Raw genomic sequence first — 23,893 nt, 5'->3', positions numbered from 1 at the left:
CATAACTCATGAATATTAATATTGTGTAAACTATGAATAGGCTGGATCAGGGATAGCTTGGGGTTCAGACTTCACGAACTGACCCATGCACTGTATGTTGTCAGGGACACGTAGACTGGATCCAGATATCTGTATACTCTTTTATTTTTACTTATGCAACATTGATTGTTCGGAATAAATTGTATTATTATGCTTTAACCCGTCTGTTTGGAAAATCTCTTTGTCATACAAGATTAACCAACACGTAACTGGGCCTTGACCTCTTGGAGGTAGAAGGCCAGTTCCTTCATAATGAACTAATATGTAATTAATTGTTCATGGGTATCTTTTAATCCTTGTAATGGTCCTTTACTTAGTTCTTGATTACTTCTGAATAATGCTTACCAATGTAACCAATAACAAATATATATTATTGTTAAAATTAAAATATTTTTTATACTGTCTGTGCTGTAACATCTCTTTTCACCCTCTGCCTGAAACACTCTGTTTGAGCTCTATTGATTTTTTTTTCTAGGCGAGCATTTCTTTTAGGTGGCTAAAATATGTGTCAGTACTTGCCCGTGACTGTGGGGCTACAATATGCCATTTAAATAGTTTGGGCTGATGGACAGAAGCTGCTAAGCCAGTTTCTCTGGTGGAGATTTAATTACTGTTTTTGTTCTGCTGTTGAGAGGGAAGTGAAATCTGAAGACGGCTCTCCGCCTAAAAGGTGGATTTGGAACTTGAAACTTGTGAGATTGAGTTCAGTGTGAAAACTGGTTTGTGACAAATCTTAAGACTACAAGTAAGAGTAAGTTAGACTGCACAAAATGCCCACTTGCTGGTACCAGATCTTAACTTTGTCTTCCTTTTATGTATTGATGAATGTGCAGCTTTATGTTTGTCTCCTGAGGGCAAAGCAGTTAAACAGGGTTTCAGGTTGTGAGTGGTGACCTCGTGTGATTCGTGCTGTGATTGGTGCAGCCTTTATAAAAGGAGGTAGGAGCTCTTACAGCCCCACCCAGAGAGGTGGCTTCATGCTTCTCTGAAGAAATTACAAACAAGCTGAACTAGAAGTCCTGATTGCAGCAACCAGGCATTTAACTTTGAGAACAGCTGTTCAGCGAAGAGGTGTCCTTAAAGGAACCAGGTCCTAGTGACAGTAGGATCATGTTGGAAGATCTTTTTCAATCCTCCACTTCAGTCTCTCTGTTGATGGCCATTGTGGGTCTGCTGGTCTTCCACCTGTTTTACTCCGGGGTCAGCTCCCAAGACAGGAAGAGGGAGCCTCCAGGACCTAAACCTCTTCCCCTGCTTGGTAACCTGCTTCAGGTGGATCTCAAGAGACTCGACGGCTCTCTTGTTGATGTGAGTAATGCGTTGGTTGTCTTAAACAATGTGGTTCTTTGATAGAAGACCAGAAAGTTATATGTTTCTGCATATGTTTTCAGTATTGGTCATTGTTTTTTTAAGATAATCTTTTGGGCAATTTCTGCCTTTATTTAATAGTGATAGTGGAGAGAGATGTGGGGAAACCGAGTAGGGGACAGGTCATGGGGTTGCCCGAAAATCATACATATAAAAAAAAAAAAAGACATTCTCTGAGATTAAATTGGTAAATTTACGAGAAAAAACTTGGATATTCCCTGAGATTAAAGTTGCAAATTTACGAGAAAAAACCCAGGATATTCTCAGAGATTTAAATAGTAAATTTACGAGAAACAAAGTACAAATTTATGGGGAAAATTTTTTTAATATTCTCTGAGATTATAAAATAGAAATTCACTGAGATTAAAGTCACAAATCTACGAGAAAAAACCCCCTCATTGTTTTATTCATCTTTCAGTGATATTTTTTTTGGATATACACAGTCCTATGTAATATCTTACGTATTATTCATATTCATATCCATCTTTTTAGCTGTCCAAAAAATATGGACCAGTGTTCACAGTCTACTTTGGACCGAAGAAGGTGGTGGTCCTGGCAGGATACAGTGCAGTCAGACAGGCTCTGGTCAACCATGCTGAGGAGTTTGGAGACCGAGAGGTCACTCCCATATTCTATGATTTCAACAAAGAAAATGGTAAAGAAATGATTGTTTGTATGTTTTACTGGCCCGTTTTTATCCTTGTCTTGGCAAACCAACCGCTTTTGTTTCCAGGCATACTATTTTCCAATGGTGACTCGTGGAAAGAAATGAGGCGTTTTGCTCTATCTACATTGAGAGATTTTGGGATGGGCAAAAGGATTAGTGAGGCGAGAATCATCGAAGAATGTCGTTACCTGATTGAAGAATTTGAGCAACACGAAGGTAAGAATATCTCCTCTAAAACACTGCATACAGCATTCCCTTGAATGAAGTCACTCTTACTATCCAACTCTTTTTCTCTTAGGTAAAGCCTTCGACAACACCCAGACAATTAATTATGCAGCTTCAAATATTATATCAGCTATCATGTTTGGAAAGAGGTTTGAATACAAAGACCCTGTATTCCAAGCTATGGTGGAAAGAGACCACGAGTCCATCCGTCTGACTGGAACAGCATCCATCCTGGTACACAGACTGATTTCAGATTGAGTGACATCCAATAATTACAAGGAAATTCTACATTGCTGTGCATATTACAGACTTGTTTGGCTTTAGATTAATTATATTGCTGTTGTAGTCGCATAAAATGTTTAGTAAAACATTATTAGGAAGTTATAGGAATTCTCTTAAAGCGCTAACGCTTCTGTGAAGATGCCGCTCGGGACGATGTTATCAGCAGTAACGGCTGTGTGAGTGCGGTTGGAAGGGTACCAACTGAACACTGCGTCAATTTTATTAGGCCTTCATTAAATTATACCTACTTTCAATTAGTACCTTTTTGCATAATTGCTTTTAAAATAAATTAAAGCATCTACAAATATGCTTCTGATTTAAATGAGTAACAACCGGATGTAAAATCAAACTGATTGAATGAAACCAGCTGAGGCTTAAGAGCTCATGGCTGTCATTATTCTTATATTAAATCCTACAACATTAGATTGTCTTGTGTGTTCCATTACAGATATACAACATGTTTCCTTGGCTGGGCCCTTTTCTTAAAAACTATAAGCATTTGATGAAGAATGTGGAGGACAACAAGGAGCAAATAAGAAGTATAATAGCTGACCTGAAGGAGACTCTGAACCCTGACATGTGCAGATGCTTTGTTGATGCATTCCTGACCCGTAAACTAAATCTGGAGGTGAGCTGTCTAACTCCAATGAATCCACTCCTGGGCTGATCATACTGATCAATAACTCATTGTGTATAAAACCCTGTTTTCTGCATGTTATTCCAGGAGTCTGAAATCGAGAATTCATACTATCATGATGAAAACCTGGTCTACAGTGTGATGAATCTGTTTGCAGCTGGGACCGATACTACAGGAAATACACTTCGGTGGTGTTTACTTTTCATTGCCAAGTACCCTCATTTTCAAGGTACAAAAACATACCCACAAACTCGTCTCTAGTGAAATTCAGTTTACAGTGTTTGCATAAAGATGGGATTAAAGTGGACTCATATATTCATCCGAATGAATCTCAATTTTATGTGAGTCCAGACCAGGTCTATGAGGAGCTGAGCAGGGTGGTTGGAAGCCGTCAGGTCCGAGTAGATGACCGTAAAAACCTGCCGTACACTGATGCTGTCATCCACGAGGCACAGAGACTGGCCAACATTGTCCCCATGGCCATTCCTCACAAAACCAGCCAAGACGTCACCTTCCAGGGCTACTTCATCAAAGAGGTCAGTTGCCCACATAAAACAGTTCTTTGGTTCCAAGATTTCAAACGATTACACCCCTCTCTTCTTCTTCTGCCTACAGGGGACTACTGTGTTTCCTCTTCTTACCTCTGTCCTGCATGGTGAGAGCGAATGGGAGAGCCCACACACTTTCAACCCTTCCCACTTCCTGGATAAGGACGGTAAATTCATCAGGAGAGACGCCTTCATGGCCTTTTCTGCAGGTAAAACAATTTCGTCAGGATTTTGTGTTTTATTGATTACAGATGTAAAGACGTGATCCATTTATAACCCGCTGTCGTTCTTGCAGGTCGCAGGGTGTGTCTCGGAGAGAGTCTGGCCCGAATGGAGCTCTTCCTCTTCTTCACCTCCCTCCTCCAGCGCTTTCGTTTCTCTCCTCCACCTGGAGTCACAGAGGATGAACTGGATCTGGCACCCATTGTGGGCTTCACCCTCACCCCGTCACATCATGAGCTGTGTGTTGTCAGTCGCCAATGAGGAAGAGAGCTGGAACCTGTTTTGGGGTTTTTATGCGGGGTTCCAGCAGGAGCAGGGACTGCCTCCATGCCACTTGTGGTCACTCAGTCACCCATGATGTAGGAGGGCAAACAGGAACAGTTTTTTTTTAACACTATACTATGTATATATGTATATATTTTAATGTGACAAGTGTTACATAAAAGGTAAGACGAGAAAACCATGAGACCAAAGGGGAAAAAAATAAGAGGGAGGAATGACAAAAGGGGAAAAGAAATCATGCAGATATCAACATTGTTATCTCAACAGGTACATGTATTACTGTCTTGGCCGTCGCTCCCCAAAGCCATAGCAGGAGGCTTGCCCGCTGCAGGTGTAGCGTATTTGGGACACACTACAAAATCACCACGACACCACGGCTTTCTTTGGGTTTTTTCTTTACTGTAGTGCTGTAATGATACAACATGTGACGGGGTCTGCATCAGTTCACAACTTCTCCTCAGACTACTGTGAGAGAAACATAAAATAACAATGTAAAATAAATGCTAAATAAACTAAATATGCTCTGCCTCACATGTCAATTCAATTACAGGGTAAACACAGTGACTCCACGCATGTACACACATAACATTAGAAAAGTAACGACACACGTAACATTAGTTTTATGCAAATCCCAGAAGAAAACTACATTTCCCATAATGCCACGGGTCGCGAGGCGCGACTCTTAAGCAAGCGGCGGCACTTCAAAACAACACAGTAGGGAACAATGCGATGCTAACTTTGCAATAACTTTAAAACACCTTGCAGTACAGACTTCCACTTTATACATTACAACTGTCTTCTATCATTCTTTCAGAATAGTCCCGGTATCGTCATTTAGAAACCTAATTCTCTGTCAACATACCTGTCTCTTTCAGTTCCAAACACAGACTGGAATAGTCAGCTCCTACTGCTCCCAAGCTCATGCAATGTCTCCTGCTTACTCATACCATCCTCTGTATCACCTTCAGACTCACTTCCGTCGTTCCCTGAGACATCCCTCTCACTCATAATACTGCGATGACCCTCGTTTGAAGAGGCCTTATCCTCCTTTTGAATTGGTGCAGTCCGGTGCTCTTCCTCATCAAGCCTAGCTGCAACAGTAGCCCCTGCAGGGTGTTCTTCAACAGTTTGTGGGGTCACACCGATACTTAACAATTCAGGACATTGGCCATTCAGTCTCCAGGCAGCCGTCCTACTTTTCCTGGCTCCCCTTCTGTGCCAAATAAAGGTTCATTATCCAAAGTTTCCACTTCATCAGCCACCGCCCCTGAGACTGTGGAGAAGATTGTAGACACCCCCTCTTGTTCCACCACCGGCAGGAAGTTGACAGGCAAAATGAAATTCCGATGAACGACTTTACTTCTCCTAGTGGTAGGATCTTCAACTCTGTAGATGTGCACAGATGAATCTTTCCATGTAATGGCATACACCACTGAGTCCCACAGATCAGCCAATTTACCCTTTCCTCTGTTTTTCCTGTTCGCCAACAGAACATGATCACCAACTTCTAGAGGGATGCCCTTGACCGTCTTATCATACTCTCTTGCTTGCTTCCTCTGTGCTACTGTCATGTTGCTCTGGGCGATCTTCACAGCTTCTCTCAAGTCCCTCTGGAAAGAGTCAATATAGGTGTCATGAGCCACCACATCCTCATCCCTCAGCGTGCTGCCAAACATGATGTCCACAGGCAACCTAGGCACCCTTCCAAACATTAAATAGAACGGTGCAAATCCTGTTGTCTCATGTGTGGTGCAGTTGTATGAGAATGTAAGCGTCTGTATCATCTGTGGCCATCTTTCTTTTGCTCTTGCTGGAAGGGAGCGGATCATGTTACCAAGTGTACGGTTGAACCTTTCTGTCTGCCCGTTACCCATAGGGTGATAAGGGGTGGTACGGGACTTTTTGATTCCCGACACTTGTAACAGTTCTGCAATCAATTGGCTCTCAAAATTAGCTCCCTTGTCGGAGTGGATACGGAGTGGAAAGCGGTAGGTACAGAAGAACTGATTCCACAACTTCTGCGCCACCACCTTGGCTGTCTGGTTCGGACAAGGGAACGCAAGGGCCAACTTGGTGAAGTGGTCTGTTACAACACGTACGTCGACATTCTCTCCATTCTTCCCTTCAGCTGACCAAAAATCTATGCAAACCAGCTTGAGTGGTGCACTTGTCTTGATTGATTCTCATGGTGCTCTAGCCTCAGGCTCAAGCGTCTTGCTAACCACACAACGTTTGCAGTGAGAGACATACTTCTTAACTTCTCCATCCATTCCTGACCAAAAGAACCTTTGGCTCACCAGATGAAGCGTCCTGCTTTGGCCTTGATGACCTGCATCGTCATGGGTTCCTTTGAGAGCGACAGCCTTGAGTGAAGCAGGCAGCACCAGCTCTGTCCTTGGATCTGCGGTAGAGAATGTCGTTCGTCATCTCAAGTTTTTCCCAATGTTTCAGTATCCTCAAAACTTGGGCAGTCTCATGATCTCTCTCCCTACGCGAGGGTCTCCTCCTCCTCTCAACAAAGAATCTCACACGAGCTATAGTACAGTCTTCCTTCTGACTCCTTTTGATTTCTTTTGCAGAGAAGGCAGGGAGAGCAGGCACACCCCCTTGCAACAGACTGCCAGAACATTGGGCAAACTCGACATTGCGTACTGGCCGGCCACTTTCCCACTCCGAACAGGATACGAAGAGTGCCTTAACTCCCTCTCTGGACATTCCAATCTGGCCTCCACCTTGATTTTGTGACAGGTTACTGTCATTAGTCTGGACATTGACTGACAACCGAAATGCCTCTTGTATACACTCTGGGGTTACACACTGTGCTCCATCCTCTAGGGCTTCACTAGCCTCCAACACTTTGGCAAATGGGCGTTGACTCAGAAGGTCAGCAGGTATGTTTTATGTTCCAGGTATGTACTTCAAGTCAAAGTCAAAGGGTGCAATCTTTGACACCCATCGTTGTTCACAGGCGTCTAACTTAGGCTTGGTCATGATATATGTTAAAGGGTTGTTATCAGTTAGGACTGTGAACCGGTTCCCCTTTAACCAATGCGCAAATTTTTTGCATACGGCCCACTTGAGAGCAAAGAACTCTAATCTATGAGCCGGGTAGCGAGACTGTGACTTTGACAGGGTCTTATTTGCAAAGGCTACACGTCTGGGTTTCTTTTCCCCTTCTAGGTATTTGACTAAGGACCGCCCCCAACCCATCCATTGAAGCATCGACAAAAAGGAGAAATGGTTTCTCGAAGTCTGGGTGGGCCAGAATAGCGGTCTGAGTAACTGCACTCTTGATTTTCTCAACTGCCAATCCTCAGGCTTTAGACATCTTAACATAATCATTCAATATTAATTAAAATTGTAAGAGTACTAGAAATCCGTACCCCCCTCTCATCATTGGCAGATAGAATATCCCCTTTTTGAGACGATACCATTTCACACACAGTGTAGGGGGGAGTTAAAGTTAGCTGGAATACCAAAACACACCATTACATAGGTACCTCCCTGTTTTCCCCTTTAAACCACTCCCAGCACACTCAGGAGGGAGCCCATTCATCGTATATTTCTTTAATGCGTCAGTATAAACTGCTCTGTTTCAACAAATCTTTATTTGCAAATAGCACAGAGGTAAGACCTCCCAGTGACAACTTGCACCATATTTCAGTTAAAGCTTCAGTAGGCAGAATGTTTTTTGCATCATTGAAGAAAAATTTCCATAATAACCTTTCAGCATATTGTAATTCAAGTGTTCTGAGAGAAAACTAGACTTCTACACCTCCTCATGGCTCTGTTTTCAGGCTTTAAAAAAATCTAGCCCTTGACGGGAGACTTTGGTCAATCACAGGTCATTTCAGAGAGAGAGTTCCTATTTGATCAGCGTTTGATTGGAGTTTGTGAGTGATTAACTCGTGGCTCTCATAGACGGCTGACTCCAGATCAGCTCTGATTAGCTGTTTTTCTCCGGTCTGTGAAATCCTGCAGATGCCATTAGGAGCAGCGGAGGACACAGAGGCACATGTTTTTTTTCAGATTACCTGTCTCTTGCACTAATGTCAGGTTATAGTGACCGTTTTATAAAAAATAATGTTTTTTTTTAATCATATTTGCTCCATTTCTACCCACTGCTGCTGCTCTAATTGTAAATCATTATTGAGGAGGAGTAAAGTTGGATTATGTATTATAGCTTTAGATAAAACTTTTGATACATTGCCCATTAACATCTAGAACAGGGGGACACTTTCCACATCTTGTGTTTATAATGAATTATGTTGGCACGTAGTTTGGACTTGTACCTGGCAATAGTCCATTTAGTGCGTTGAATAAACTCTATACTCCTTATTCTGTTTACATAACCTGGGACTCGATGTTCCGGTCGATGTAACGATTGCACATTAACCAAGGGATAATAAAAAAAAAAAAACTCTGTAGCTACAATAGAGGACTTCTTACTGTGTCAGGTCACATTAAACACAGAAACATTGTCTCTGACTGTTGAGAGTATGCCTGTCGTCATGGAAAACCTGTTTCTGCAGTCCCCAAGTACAACCACTCTACTGGGCATCATTGGGATCCTACTGGTCTTTTATGTATTTTTCCCCAACTCTGACCATCAAAGAAAGGAGCCTCCGGGACCCTGGCCACTGCCTGTGTTTGGCAATTTGCTGCAGCTGGATCTTAAATCAGTCCACAGTACACTGTATGAGGTGAGACATGATATGTTAAACTAAATTGGTTATACAATGTATATACACTACCGTTCAAAAGTGTGGAATCACCGGTTATTTTGATGTTTTTGATGTTATTTAAACATAGATAAAAACAGTATGATTCAGACACCAAATATATTATTTACATTTGAAATAGTTTTTGCCCTAAAATAGTTACTAAAAGATTTAATCTTCCATTTAGTCTATTTCCTCACATAGACCATACGTGCCCTCTAAATATTTTGAGAAGCTATTTTTCTTTGGGCCCTCTGCACTTTACTCAATAGCTTTGCGAAAGCAATACACCTATTAATTCCAGCTTGGCATTATTGCACACTTGACACTGAACCAGGGCCCTGTTCCTATTTAAATCTGATTTAAAACAGATTTTGATGCTAAGCTTCAGATTTCTTTTACCAGTGACTGTTAATTATTACCTCCGCCAAGCCCGAAGGTCTAGGAAGGAGGTTATGTTTTCACTGGCGTTGGTTTGTTTGTTGGTTTGTCCGTTTGGAGGCGTTTGTTTTTGATGTTATTCAAACATAGATAAAAACAGTATAATTCAGACAACAAATATATTATTAGGGCCCGAGCACCGACAACGTCAGGCCAGTGAAGGCCCTATTGAAACTGTAAGGATTATTCTTTTTTTATTTCATGCAAATGAATCGCCTTTTTGACGACCTTAACATGCCCCAAAAGGTGTTAAACTTGGAACACTTATCAGATGCGGTGAAATTTTTGCAAAATGGCTCTCTAGCGCCCCCTAGAAAGTTGGAAAAATGTATGAAATTTGCAAACAGATGTAACATGTGGAGACACACAAAAACGCCTCTGGGAGGTATGGCCAAAACTCAACAGGAAGTCAGCCATCTTGAATTTAATATGCGATTTTCGGCCATTTTTAGCATTTTATAGGGCGTGTACTTTAACGAACTTCTCCTACAGATTTGATGAGATCAACTTGAAATTTGGTAAGGACCATCTTAAGACCTTGAGGATGAAAAGTTTTCAAAATAGTGAGTTTTCACTGAACGACCTGACCGTGACGTGGCGGCCGTTTTGAGCCATTCGCCATGAAACAGGAAGTTGTTGTAACTCAACTGTACATAGTCCGATCTGCCCCAGATATCTCAGGTATGATAAGGGTCCAGTCCTGATGACATGTACATGCAAAAATATACTCATAGCCCCGCCCCAAGACGTTAGCCACGCCTCCTTTTCATAACTCATGAACTGTTTGTCGTAGAGTCTTGAGGGAGGTGTCATATCACTCAGCAGAGTTCCTGTTTCATTGGTGAAGGTTATCCCCGCCCCCTACACATAAACCCCTCCCACTTTCATAACTCATGAACCGTTTATCGTAGAGTCTTGTGGGAGGTGGCATCGCGCTCATCAGAATTCCGGTTTCACTGTGCCTGGCCGCGTCAGCCGGCGTCCCGCCAGTACCCCCGATGCGCGGGAAGGTGCGAGGGTCCGTTCATCGCTGCTCGCAACTTTAATTAACATTTGAAATAGCTTTTGCCCTAAAATAGTAATTAAATGATTTAAACTTCCATTTAGTCTATGTCCTCACAGTGTTGCATGACAGGGGAGAATAGTGTTATAACATTATTCAACCCCCAAATATGCTTTGATTTTTAATTTGTTTTCCAGTCCAGAAAAACACAAGTGCCCTCTAAATATTTTTAGAAGCTATTTTTCTTTGGGCCCTCTGCACTTTACTCAATAGGTTTGCTAAAGCAATACACCTATTAATTCCAGCTTGGCATTATTGCACACTTGACACTGAACCAGGGCCCTGTTCCTATTTAAATCTGATTTAAAACAGATTTTGATGCTAAGCTTCCAATTTCTTTTACCAATGACTGTTCATTTTTTATATTCTTATTGTTTATTCCTGTTTCTCAGAGGTAGCTTTGTCTTTTTCTGCCCTTTCAGATGTCAGTCTGGTTGAACCATTTTACAGGATTCTGTTCTCCATGTACATATAAAGATGACTTTTTACAACCTAAAAGCATAAAAGACCATTCAAAAATAAAGAGTAGTCCTCCCAGCCATCTGACTGTACCTTTGTGGCATGCAATTCCACACTTTTTAATGGTATTGTATCAATTGGATTTGATATAATCACACCTTTAGGAGAGCAGGATTCTCTGGATAATTGTACTGTAGGATACAAGATATTCTGGTCACTTAACTGCAGTTTTGTTTAGAATTAGAGTAAAGTTGTGATGATCTCAATACTTCTAAGGCAGTAAAACTTTAAATATTGTCATAATAATCACAACATTGTCTGCTTTTTGTTTCATAGTTTCCCAAGAAATATGGATCAGTGTTCAGAGTATATCTTGGACCCCAGAAGGTGGTAATCCTGGCAGGATACGAGACCGTGAAGCAGGCACTGGTCAACCATGCTGTGGAGTTTGGAGACAGACAGGTCCCTCCATTCGCTGATGACCTCCATGGTTCCCATAGTAGTAAGTAGAGCAGCAGGCTTTAGTGATAATCCCTCAAAGTATACATTTATCAGATGACACTAAGTCCTTTGTTTCAATGACTTTGTTAATATAACACAGCTAACAATGTACAGCCAAAAAAATGTGCTGCGTGACTTTACTTAGACAGGGGGCCCCGTGGAGCCGGAGAGGTTGGTAGTTCCTCTCCTTCTTCTTCCCAAAATCCACTATCAGCTCCTTAGTTTTGCTACCTTTTACAGTGAGGTTGTTCTCCTGGCACCAGTTCTCCAAGTGAGTCACTTCCTTTAGGTAGGCCTTCTCTTTGTTGTCAGAGATCAGGCTCACCACGACTGTGGTGGAGACAGACGTGGTGACAATCATGTGTACAGGGAGTACAGCAGGGGGCTCAGGATACATCCTTGAGGGGCTCCTGTGTTGATGTTGAGGAGGGATGAGGTGTGGTCGCCCACAAGCACTGCCTCTGGTCTGTCCTTTAGGAAGTTGAAGATCCAGATGCACAGGGTGAGTCTCAGGTCTTCAAGCTTCATCACAAGTCTGGAAGGGATGATTGTATTAAACACTGAGCTGTAGTCCACAAACAGCATTTGATCACAACACCCCCTCCAGGTGGACCAGGGCAGTGTGGATGAGGTGATTTATGGCATTGTCTGTGAATCTGTTGGATTAGTATGCAAACTACAGCGGGTCCACGGTTGGGAATAGTTAGGACTTGATGAACTCTTGACAAGCCTCTCAAAGCACCTCATCACCACGGAAGTCAGGGATCTTTGGATTTATTGGAGTTTGACCCGATGGTGGCACTAGAAGAAAAGTCATGGGGATGACCAAAGTCATGTGGATTCATCCTTTGGGGACCATGAATGTCTGTACCAAATGTCATGGTAAATCATCAGGTAGTAGACTGACCGACTGACATTGCCATTGCTACAGCCATGATGCTATTATGGCTGAAAAGTACTTTGAGTTACATCACTAAAATTTACCAGAAGCCAGAGGACATATCTCTGAAAAACTCTTGCACTGTGCAGTGCACAAACTGCATTTTGATACAACCTGTGTACTTGATTTCACTTTAGGTAAAGGAATCGTATTTGCCAATGGGGAATCGTGGAAAGAAATGAGGTGTTTTGCTTTGACCAACCTGAGAGACTTTGGGATGGGCAGAAAAGCAATAGAGGACAAAATCATTGAGGAGACTCAGTATCTGATCAAAGTGTTTGAAGAACATGGAGGTAACTCTTCTCTTGTATTGTATTATATCTTTATAAGGAATTCCAAATTTGTTTTTTGTTTAACTCATTCAAATTTGTGTTTGTTTCAGGTCAACCCTTCGATACTACCCAGTCACTAAACTGTGCAGTTTGCAACATCATCTGTTCAATGGTCTATGGCCACAGATTTGATTACAGTGATCCAGAGTTTACTAGTATGATAGAGCGAGCCAATGCCAACCTTCGACTTTCAGGCTCTCCTTCAATACAAGTACCACTTTGTCTTTCATTAAATAAACTAACAGATGTACGTTTTGTGGGGTGTAATAAGAAGTACAGACTCATTAGCATGGATACATTTTATTGTTCTTTAATATCGTGTTGTTTTTGTGTTGTATTCTTTGTTCAATCAAAACCAGTTGTACAACCTATTCCCCTGGATGTTCCAATGGGTGAGCAACAGGATGCGTCTCAGGAAGAATGCTGCTGAAAACAAAAAACAAATAAAGCAGCTGATCGGACATTTACGAGAAACTTTGAATGCTCAGATGTGCAGAGGATATGTGGACTCCTTTCTGGTCCAGAAACAGAAGTTAGAGGTATTGAAATCTAGTGTAATATCATAATGCATGGTTTAAATCTGTAACAATTAATTCCTGGATTTTATGACTTAATTGATGCTTAACATGAGTTCATTAAAGGGACTGTTTATAACTTCTTACACATATAAATCATTGCGGGTCGGTGTCCCATGCACGCTCCTGTGTGGCTACGATGTTCAAACAAGACTCCAACACAAACTGCACGGAAGCTATAAAGTTATATCTAGCGTAGCCCGTCTTGCAAAACAGTGTTGGCTGCGGTCGGAGGACGCGGGGGAGACCGTAGCTTTGGTCTCCAGGGCCGGAGTCTCTGCCGTACTCTGCTCCTCTGTCTCCCTGCCTTCACTCACACACCGTGCTCATTCTCACTCAGCTCGCTCCACCTCTACACACTGCAGAAGTCTTCGTAGCTCTGAGAATATCTAGTGAATGTACAGTGGACGTCTGTGCAGAAATAAATGCTGCAGCTCCCCCAGACCAACAGAGGTTTCCCGTGTCTTGTGAAGTGACGGGGCTCCGCAGCGAGAAACGTTATCGTCTCCGACCAAAACTCCGGCGTCCCACCTGTTCCCTACGGCCGCGGTCAGGAGGCTGAGGCAGGAAAAGCCAACACTAGGATCAGCATTGATTCATGGAGAGACCTTCGACTGGTCAGCTAACATTACTGCCAAGCAGGTGAAATATGGAGTGATATTGTGGTTTTAGCTCACGTGTGTCGCCTCACTGTTTTGAGCGATGCTCGTTCATGTCTATGTAGAGCGAGCACAAGCGCGAGCAACAGGACGCTGACTTTCGTTGTCTTAATGGCCAAAGGTGTCGCTGTTAACAAGCAATTTCTGATTCTTACAAACAGTCCCTTTGAACACCATTCAATTTTTATGAAAGAAATCAATAGCTTGAAGATAGATGGTTAGAGCTTCTTTCAAATCAAATATAAGGATTATAGGATATAAGGATTAATAAGGATTTTGGGATTACGGACTCATACTACAACATGGAGAACCTTGTGGCATCTGTTGGCAACCTCTTTGTGGCTGGTACTGATACTACATCAACTACACTGAGATGGAGTCTGTTGCTCATGGCCAAGTATCCTCAAATACAAGGTAAGTAATATGCTTGTGTCAAACCTATTTCCTTAGTTTTCCTGGGCATTCTTCTTCCAGATGGTCCGACAGTTACACTAAAGGCATTGAGATTAATCTGATCTTGCTTGTGCAAAATGCTGTGACAGCAATGGTGATGTGTTGTGGACTGTGTTCATTAATATGACCTGTCTCTGTGAGAGTTTGGTGAGATGCAATCATGTTAGTCTTTCTACACAATTGGCAAGAAAAACATGCTTTACTTCTGCTTTGCCTTTTAGTGGCCTCTATTATTTTCTAATTTCCAGACCAGGTCCAGGAGGAGCTGAGCAGGGTGGTTGGAAGCCGTCAGGTCAAGGTAGAGGACAGGATGAACCTGCCCTACACTAACGCTGTCATCCATGAGACACAGAGACTGGCGAATATCCTTCCCATCTCTATTCCTCACATCACCAGCACAGATGTGACCTTCCAGGGCTATTTTATTAGAAAGGTAAACATCTGACTAAATTATAACAAGTCTTCCAGTTCAGGCAAAATGATGAAACAGAATGCAACTGCATACTTGATTCTAGAAAGCTGTTTAAAGATAGTAGTTTGTATTGCTCTTTAAAACATTCTAAGTATTAATAAACTGTCTTTCTCAAGGGGACCCCTGTGTATCCTCTTATGACATCAGTTCTGTGGGATGAAAGTGAGTGGGAGACCGCACGCACCTTTAATCCTGCCCATTTCTTGGACAAGAATGGGAAGTTTGTCAAGAGAGACGCCTTCATACCTTTCTCTGCAGGTTAGCGAGCTCAGCTAACACTTCTTGTCAATACCAATTGAAGTTTTTAAGATTACCCGAAGTTTGTTCTGTGACAGGTCGCAGGGCGTGTCCAGGAGAAAGTCTGGCTAGAGTGGAGCTCTTCCTCTTCTTCACCTTCCTCCTCCAGCGCTTTCGTTTCACTCCTCCACCTGGAGTCACAGAGGATGAACTGGATCTGAAACCAGCTGTGGGCTTCACCCGCAACCCGTCACCTCATGAGCTGTGTGCTGTCAGTCGAGAGGAATTTTGAAATTAGTAACATTCAAGTCAAACACTTTTGCACAGTGGAAAGCTTTTGAGAATGCTAAACCATTGAAAAAGTAACACTACTGTGTTACTGTGTTAACACATTTTATCTTCAAATGAAGTGCATTGTTAGGGTATCAGCAAGGAATATCTGTATCTGCAGTTTGCTGTGTGTGGCCATTTCAATTCAGAGAGAAAAATCTTAATAAGAAAATGGGATTAAATTTCTTTAACCTGTTGCCAATGTTTTCATTCATCATATATATATATATATATGTTACGGGTCCCAGAATGTGGTACCACAGCAACAATGAAGACACGGAAGCGCTCAGTTCGTATCCAGATTGCATCTATATTCAAATTCACAATAACATATTCCAAACATCCCATTTCTCTTAGTGTCAGTCTCTGTTTCACACAATAATAACTTTGGTTTAAGGTAAGTGCAATAAACATCCATTAATCCAATTAGTCCATTAATATCACACATAACAACTTCACATTTCAGGTGTACTGCTTCCAGTTTTCATACATATAGCAACATTCTAGTACACGATATCACTTTTATATAAGTGCAACATGGCTACTATAATGATATAGTGCAAATAACAGTCATCTTAAACTGTACTTTTCATAAGCAATATCTAATCTGCTACGATTCTGGACATTCACACTCAATTTAAACATCACTATCACACAAGAGAAATATAAAACACTTTCAATGTGAACCCATTAGGCTGTAACCAAATATCACAATATACTTCACCTTTAAACTACAATGTTAACATCTTCCAGAAACAGGTGCAGCTCTGCAACATGTAACTTGCTTTTATATAAAACACTTCATAAAATACCTGTTTTCTGTAAACTAATACATGTGTGCAATAATGTGTGGGAGTTCAAATAACAAAGTAAACACACCTTGTCTGTAAGACCATGCTCAGGGCAAGGTAAACCCAAAACATCCGCGATGCGGTGTGTGTACCTGCCGCCTGAGACAGTGGCGATATTTCCACGTTTTTTAAAGTTCACAGAAATGCTCAAAACAATATCACAACTTTTTTCGAACACTTGTCCACAAAACGTAAATCTTTCAGGGCTAGGGCTGTACCTGTAATTCATATTCTTCTATTATACTAAGAAGTTTCAATGCATTTTTGTTTTTCATGACTTTAAGGGCTTTTATGTAAGAAGGAAACTCAGAATGAAACACATTAAACCTATAGGTTTCACTTTCATATACTTGGATTTGTGCAAATACAATTTTCTACCGTAGCTTTGGTCTCCAGGGCCGGAGTCTCTGCCGTACTCTGCTCCTCTGTCTCCCTGCCTTCACTCACACACCGCGCTCATTCTCACTCAGCTCGCTCCACCTCTACACGCTGCAGAAGTCTTCGTAGCTCTGAGAATATCTGGTGAATGTACAGTGGACGTCTGTGCAGAAATAAATGCTGCAGCTCCCCCAGACCAACAGAGGTTTCCCGTGTCTTGTGAAGTGACGGGGCTCCGCAGCGAGAAACGTTATCGTCTCCGACCAAAACTCCGGCGTCCCACCTGTTCCCTCCGGCTGCGGTCAGGAGGCTGAGGCAGGAAAAGCCAACACTAGGATCAGCATTGATTCATGGAGAGACTTTCGACTGGTCAGCTATCATTACTGCCAAGCAGCTGAAATATGGAGTGATATTGTGGTTTTAGCTGACGTATGTCGCCTCACTGTTTTGAGCGATGCTCGTTCATGTCTATGTAGAGCGAGCACAGGCGCGAGCATCAGGACGCTGACTTTCGTTGTCTTAATGGCCAAAGGTGTCGCTGTTAACAGAATGAAACACATTAAACCTATAGGTTTCACTTTCATATACTTGGATTTGTGCAAATACAATTTTCTAAGAATGAGAATGTTATTCACCAGAAAGTCATCTTTGTAATTGTCCATTAAGTCTTTTGAGAGAAGTTTCCCAGATGAGAAACTATTGGGAAAAGCCAGTCCTGTATATCAGAAGCCATAAAGCTCCAGAATACATACAATGAAAAAATAAATGCTCAGTAGTTTCATTAATATTGTAAACAGTGTGTGCATAGATAGTCCAGTTAGGTGCTTACCTATTCTATGGAGTGATGACGTAACAAGCGGAAGTTACGTCATCATCAGAGCGACCACTCATTTGTTTATTTATGTTATTGTCGATAAAGAAACATGAGTTTATGGTTGTGTGTGACTCTCTGATTACATCGTAGCTATGTTAAAGACGAAATATTTCATCGTGGTATGTGAAATGATCTGAACACTGATCGACTTTCCCTCCACAAGGTGAGCTGGTTCACTTTATAACGGTTCTGAGCTAGCTGTTAGCTAACCAGGCTAACATCTGGAAGATAGCAGGACAGATGTGATGACTGCATGTGTGGCACGGAGACACACATGATAACAGATGACTATTTAATCTGGACTAACGTATGTTTATGATAACCTGTAACGCTAGCCACTTCACCTCGTTACCGAGTCATCAAGTAAGTCACGCTAAGTTGTATGCGACATAAAAACAAGGCAGTTGTTATGATCTTGTTTTCTTTAAGTGTGGATAACTATATTTTATAGGCATTATAAGTTAACACTAACGTTACTACAACATCTAATACAACAGTTACTACTACTACAATAAATACTACTAATACTACAACTTTAACTATTACTACAACAGTTACTACAACAGCTACTACAACAGCTACTAATACTACGATAAATACTACTAATACTACAACTTTAACTATTACTACAACAGTTACTACAACAGTTACTACTACTACAATAAATACTACTAATACTACTAATACTACAACTTTAACTATTACTACAACTGATACAACAGTTACTACAACAGTTACTAATACTACAATAAATACTACTAATACTACTAATACTACAACTTTAACTATTACTGCAACTGATACAACAGTTACTACAACAGTTACTAATACTACAATAAATACTACTAATACTACTAATACTACAACTTTAACTATTACTACAACAGCTACTACAACAGTTACTACAACAGTTACTAATACTACAATAAATACTACTAATACTACAACAACTTTAACTATTACTACAACTGGTACAACAGTTAATACAACAGTTAATACTACTACAATAAATACTACTAATACTACAACAACTTTAACTTTTACTACAACTGGTACAACAGCTACTACAACAGTTACTACTACTACAATAAATACTACTAATACTACTAATACTACAACTTTAACTATTACTACAACTGATACAGCAGCTACTACAACAGTTACTAATACTACAATAAATACTACTAATACTACAACAACTTTAACTATTACTACAAGTGATACAACAGTTACTACAACAGTTACTACTACTACAATAAATACTACTAATACTACAACAACTTTAACTATTACTACAACTGATACAACAGCTACTACAACAGTTACTAATACTACAATAAATACTACTAATACTACAACAACTTTAACTATTACTACAACAGTTACTACAACAGTTACTACTACTACAATAAATACTACCAATACTACAACAACTTTAACTATTACTACAACTGATACAACAGCTACTACAACAGTTACTAATACTACAATAAATACTACCAATACTACAACAACTTTAACTATTACTACAACAGCTACTACAACAGTTATTACTACTACAATAAATACTACTAATACTACAACTTTAACTATTACTACAACTGATACAGCAGCTACTACAACAGTTACTACTACTACAATAAATACTACTAATACTACAACAACCTTAACTATTACTACAAGTGATACAACAGTTACTACAACAGTTACTAATACTACAATAAATACTACTAATACTACAACAACTTTAACTATTACTACAAGTGATACAACAGCTACTACTACTATTTGATTTGATAGTAACCAAATGTTTGTTCCATGCCCTCCAGTTCTCGTCTCCTCCAGGCCCTTCAAGTCCTTTTGTTCATTCAGCAGTCTGGATAGAAAACAGACATATTTACACTTACATTAACAGAACATATAAAGTCTCTCCTGCTCCAATAACAGATCCTGGTTAACCACTTTATAAACAGACTTTTTGCATCAGTTTTCATGGAAGATAGATCAAAACCTTATACAACGACTAATACTAATTTAATCTTGACAAAAGTATATTTATGATAACCAGTAACGTTAGCCACTTCACCTCATTACAGATTTATCAAGTAAGTTGTATGCAGAGACATAAACATTAGGCAGTTTGTTATGATCTTGTTTTTCCATGTGTGGATCCAGATTCAAGATTCAAGATGTTTATGGTCACGCCGGTTATACAGGTACAATCGTGTGAAATGCTTTTTGCTGGGAAGCTCCATTAAAATAATAAGTTAAATTACAATTATAAAAGGAAATACTTTCTATTAGGGCATATTTAGAACATATACAGGCAGATTAAGAACAAATACAGGCATATTAATAATATATACAGGCATATTAAGAACATATACATTAAGAACATATACAGTATATACAGTGTAAGATATATTTTTAGTCTATATGTATATATATATATAGGATCAGTAGATTTTATAGGTTTTATAAGTTAGTTTTACTGAGATACGTTGGAACAACATGATAAAAGTAATGTGTTGTTATAACGAGAGGAGGTTTATTGTTACAACGGGATTGTATCAAGTATAAATACGAAAATTGTTATAACCTAATAAGGATCCCATGAAAAACTGAGCAAAAGTTTTGTGTAATGTTGGCAGCAATACACTTCTGCATTACTTGTGTTTTGTAGAAGACGTCCACAGCATTTCTCAGTGTTAACCATGCACCAAATGTTAGTTACAGTGTTTTTACTATATGTAATATATGAATCTTCTACAGATTAAAGCTGCAGTTTGAAGAAATGGAGCAAATATGATTTTAAAAAAGTTATTTTTATAAAGCGGTAACTATACCCTGACAGTAGTGCATGAGACAGGACAGGTAATCTGAAAAAATATCACGTGCCTCTGTGTCCTCCGGTGCTCCTAATGGCATCTGCAAGATTTCACAGACCGGAGGAAAACAACCAATCAGAGCTGATCTGGAGCCTCGCCGTCTCTGAGCAGCTGTCAATCACTCGCGAACTCCAATCAAACGGTCAAAGCATTACAGTAACAGAATATTGATTCATATTTGATCAGCTCTGCATAGTTTGACTGTTTGATTGGAGTTTGTGAGTGATTGACAGCTGCCTCTGTTGATTGAACAGCCAATAGGAACGCTCTCTCTCTGAAATGACCTGTGATTGGTCAAAGTCTCCTGTCACGGGCTACATTTTTTAAAGCCTGAAAACAGAGCCATGAGGAGGTGCAGACGTCTAGTTTTCTCTCAGAGCACTTGAATTACAATATGCTGAAAGGTTATTATGGATTTTCTGCCCAATAATGCCAAAAACATTCTGCCTACTGCAGGTTTAACTGCCAAACTCACTGAGTCCCTCTGGAGTGAGAGACCATGGGCCGGCTGGATGATGCCGCCAAACACAAAGTGGTGGAGCTACGGAAGGCTGGACTGAGTTTCCGTAAGATCAAAGCTGTGCTGGAGCTGGAGAACATCAAGGTGTCTGCCCAGGCCATCTACCTGTTCCTGAGGGAGTTTCAAGGGAGGCCTCCAGGGAGGGTTAGACCCATGGAGGCTGGAAGCAGCACATCACCCGCACAGGTGCAGCCTCGAGCCGGAGCAATGCAAGAGAGCTGGAATAACATTCATCTCCAAAATCTTCTGCGGGAGGCATCTCACCACGCTGGCTTTGCAGCAGCTGCAAATTTTGCCAAACAGACTTCCACAAATCCAGATACTGGGGCAAAGCCATCTGGGTCTAGGGAGACCAGTGGAGGCAGCAGACCAGAACAGCAACACGAGGGAGATAAGGAAGAAAATGACATCCAGATTGTTAGCGTCACCTCCCTTGCACAAAGCAACCAACAAAGAGTTCCCCAGTCCACTGTAACAAGAGCAGAGGCCGGTGCTGTGCCTTCCACACTAACAGCTTCTGGAGCATTGATGAGGAGGAGAGCTACACCTTCTCCAGCCACCAATTCAATGCTCGCAGCTCGAAAGAGGCTTCTGGATAAAGCGCTGTCACACAGGATGAAGGTACCTGCTTTTGCAAAATTTCTCCCATGTGTCACAATCCCAATTGTTAGGTTTGTAGTTATTGTTTAGTATAGTACAAAACCAGTGTAATGCGTCAAATACCGTAAGAATTCACTCATCTGTCAGTCTTAACTTGCATGCATTGTTTTTCATCAGTCATTCCACCAGGTGACGTCACTGTTGAGGAGAGATCCCTCGAGTGTCCAAGATGCTGATTTGAGAAGTGCAATGCAACAACCACCCGAAACGTATGATCTGACCACTGAAAAGGTGAGGAAAGAGCAAACCTGATCTACACCTTTATTTACCTTAACTAAAGTGTGTTCAAGCACTTAATCAATGACAGACTTCAGTCACTTCTTGTGGGGGTCACAGTACATACGATTGCTTTAAAACTTTTCATAGTTTTTCACTATTTTCATAATATTTTTGTCATATTGCACAGACTGTTATGGAAGGTCAGCCCGGTGGAGGCAGCGCCCCCAGGTGTTTCCTTACGCAGAGACCAGGTCTGTCTGTCCGTTCCCCTCACCCTCTACCTCGGGTTGGCATTCGTCTTCCTAACCGGTCACCAGCACCTTTACCATCCTCGGCTCCTGGGGTTGCCCTCATCCGTCTACAGACCCCCGGAGGCCAGGGCACCGCTCGTAGTGAGGGGAACCCGAGCCCCCAGCAGGCATTCCAGGACACCTTAGGGAGAGGTGGTCTACAGGATCAGATTCAGACCCTGGGCTCTGAGGTGCGCAGCTTGGGTCTGGCAGTGAAGATGCTGGTGGAGCAGCAGTGCTGCATGGAGAGGGAGCAGTCGCAGCAGACACACATTCAGAAGGAGATCCTCAGCACTCTACAGAGCCTCTCCGCCAAACTGGGACGTTGTAGCGTCGTTCAACAGCAGCACAACAAAACTCCATCACCCTCTGGTTTGCCAACAGCTTCTGCATCTACCTCTTTCAGCCAAGACAACTTCAACTTCAGTCAAGGCACGTACACTCAGTGCAGCCAAACCCAGCCAAGCTACAACTCTTTAGAGAGTTTAGAAAGCGTAGAGGCCTTTAAACTGCCAGGACTGAGCCCTTCCAGCATGAATGGGTTTCCACCATGTAGCAATGCCGACAACCTCCCACTTACTCACACCCCACCTCAAACACAGCAGTATGCAGCTGCATACTCGCAGCAAAACAGTCAGTCGCTCATGCCGCCTTTCACACAGTCCTATGTCCCTACATACAGCCAGTCACATTCTCAAACTTTCAGAGGATCAGAGAGTAAAACATCTGATTTCCCAAACAGCTGTTCAGCGAGGACTCTCCAGGACTGCAGTGTGTCTACCCAGCCGGGGATGAACTCTAACCACTCTTCACAGGATCAACAGATCAATATTATCAAAGTGGAAGGACCTTAAGAGGCCTTCAGATGCCTCAGAGTGTTTTGGGACCAATAAGGGCTTGGATTTGCTTTTTTAGAATCACTTTAGAATACTGAAAACACATGTTTTTACAATGAACATGTGCCGTAGCATTTCATAAATTAATTTATTGTATTTCCAAAGTACATTTTAAGGGATTACAAACAGCAATAGAATGCAGAATGCTTTAGTAACAATGTGTTGATTTGTCTTTACAATGATTATAAAATTAGAGAAAATGATTATGTGCAGGCACTTTGTCATTTTTTTGTCACACTTCTTGTTTATTTTGTATCTATTATTTTTGTATCTCTAGGACTGGCATTATGAACTGTTTTCATACCTCTATGCTAGCCGATAAAAAAATAAAAAGATGGTTATGATCCAAAGCACGTTCCCATTTCAATGTGTAAGGCAGTGTGTGTGAAGCATGTTATGTGTGTGTATACAGCGGAAGCTTACGAAAGGTGCAGTTCATCTCATTGGCCTGCACTGGTGGAGTAAAATGAAAGAGCTGTAGTGTAATCTAGAACTACTACATCTAAACTAAACAAGATAATGTTAAAATGACAATTCTAAGCTTCATATTTAATGACCAATCATTGTATAAATTCTCAATGGGAGATAGCAGTGTTAGGCCCTGTCTACACGTATACAGATATTTTTAAAAAGAGATCATTTCCTCTACATTTTTGCCTCTCGTCCACCCGCAAACAGAGTTTTGGGTCACATGCCATTTTTAACAGTTGCTTTACCTTCTTGATGAAGTAGTCCTGGAAGGCGACATCTCAGGAGGTGCAATCTTATGGGAAGAACGTTGGCCATTCTCTGTATTTCATGGATGACAGCATCAGTGTATGGCAGGTTCTTCCTGTCCTCTACCTGGACCCGACAGCTTCCTGC

The 23,893-nt window shown here is 41.3% G+C and overlaps 1 protein-coding gene and 1 pseudogene across 4 annotated transcripts; both read left to right on the top strand.

Moving 5' to 3' along the window:
- The first annotated feature begins 990 nt into the window (after window positions 1-990).
- Window positions 991-15,650, top strand: LOC141781554 (uncharacterized; annotated as a pseudogene).
- Window positions 13,694-23,365, top strand: LOC141781115 (uncharacterized). 4 transcript variants are annotated; one of them, XM_074656640.1, is made up of 4 exons: window positions 13,694-13,919; window positions 20,901-21,585; window positions 21,742-21,855; window positions 22,031-23,365. In XM_074656640.1, the coding sequence occupies exons 2-4, from the start codon at window positions 20,944-20,946 to the stop codon at window positions 22,985-22,987; spliced, it is 1,713 nt and encodes a 570-aa protein (XP_074512741.1). In that variant the 5' UTR covers window positions 13,694-13,919; window positions 20,901-20,943; the 3' UTR covers window positions 22,988-23,365. The 4 variants fall into 4 exon arrangements, with proteins under 4 accessions (XP_074512741.1, XP_074512743.1, XP_074512742.1 ...); XM_074656642.1 differs by lacking the exon at window positions 13,694-13,919 and adding an exon at window positions 16,687-17,051; XM_074656641.1 differs by lacking the exon at window positions 13,694-13,919 and adding an exon at window positions 17,168-17,719.
- Window positions 23,366-23,893: the final 528 nt, after the last annotated feature.

This window comes from Sebastes fasciatus, chromosome 13, assembly GCF_043250625.1.
Source record: "Sebastes fasciatus isolate fSebFas1 chromosome 13, fSebFas1.pri, whole genome shotgun sequence".
In the NCBI taxonomy this organism is placed as follows: Eukaryota; Metazoa; Chordata; class Actinopteri; order Perciformes; family Sebastidae; genus Sebastes; species Sebastes fasciatus.
The sequence above is the reverse complement of the archived record's forward strand: the minus strand, read 5'-3'. Positions and strand labels throughout refer to the sequence as shown.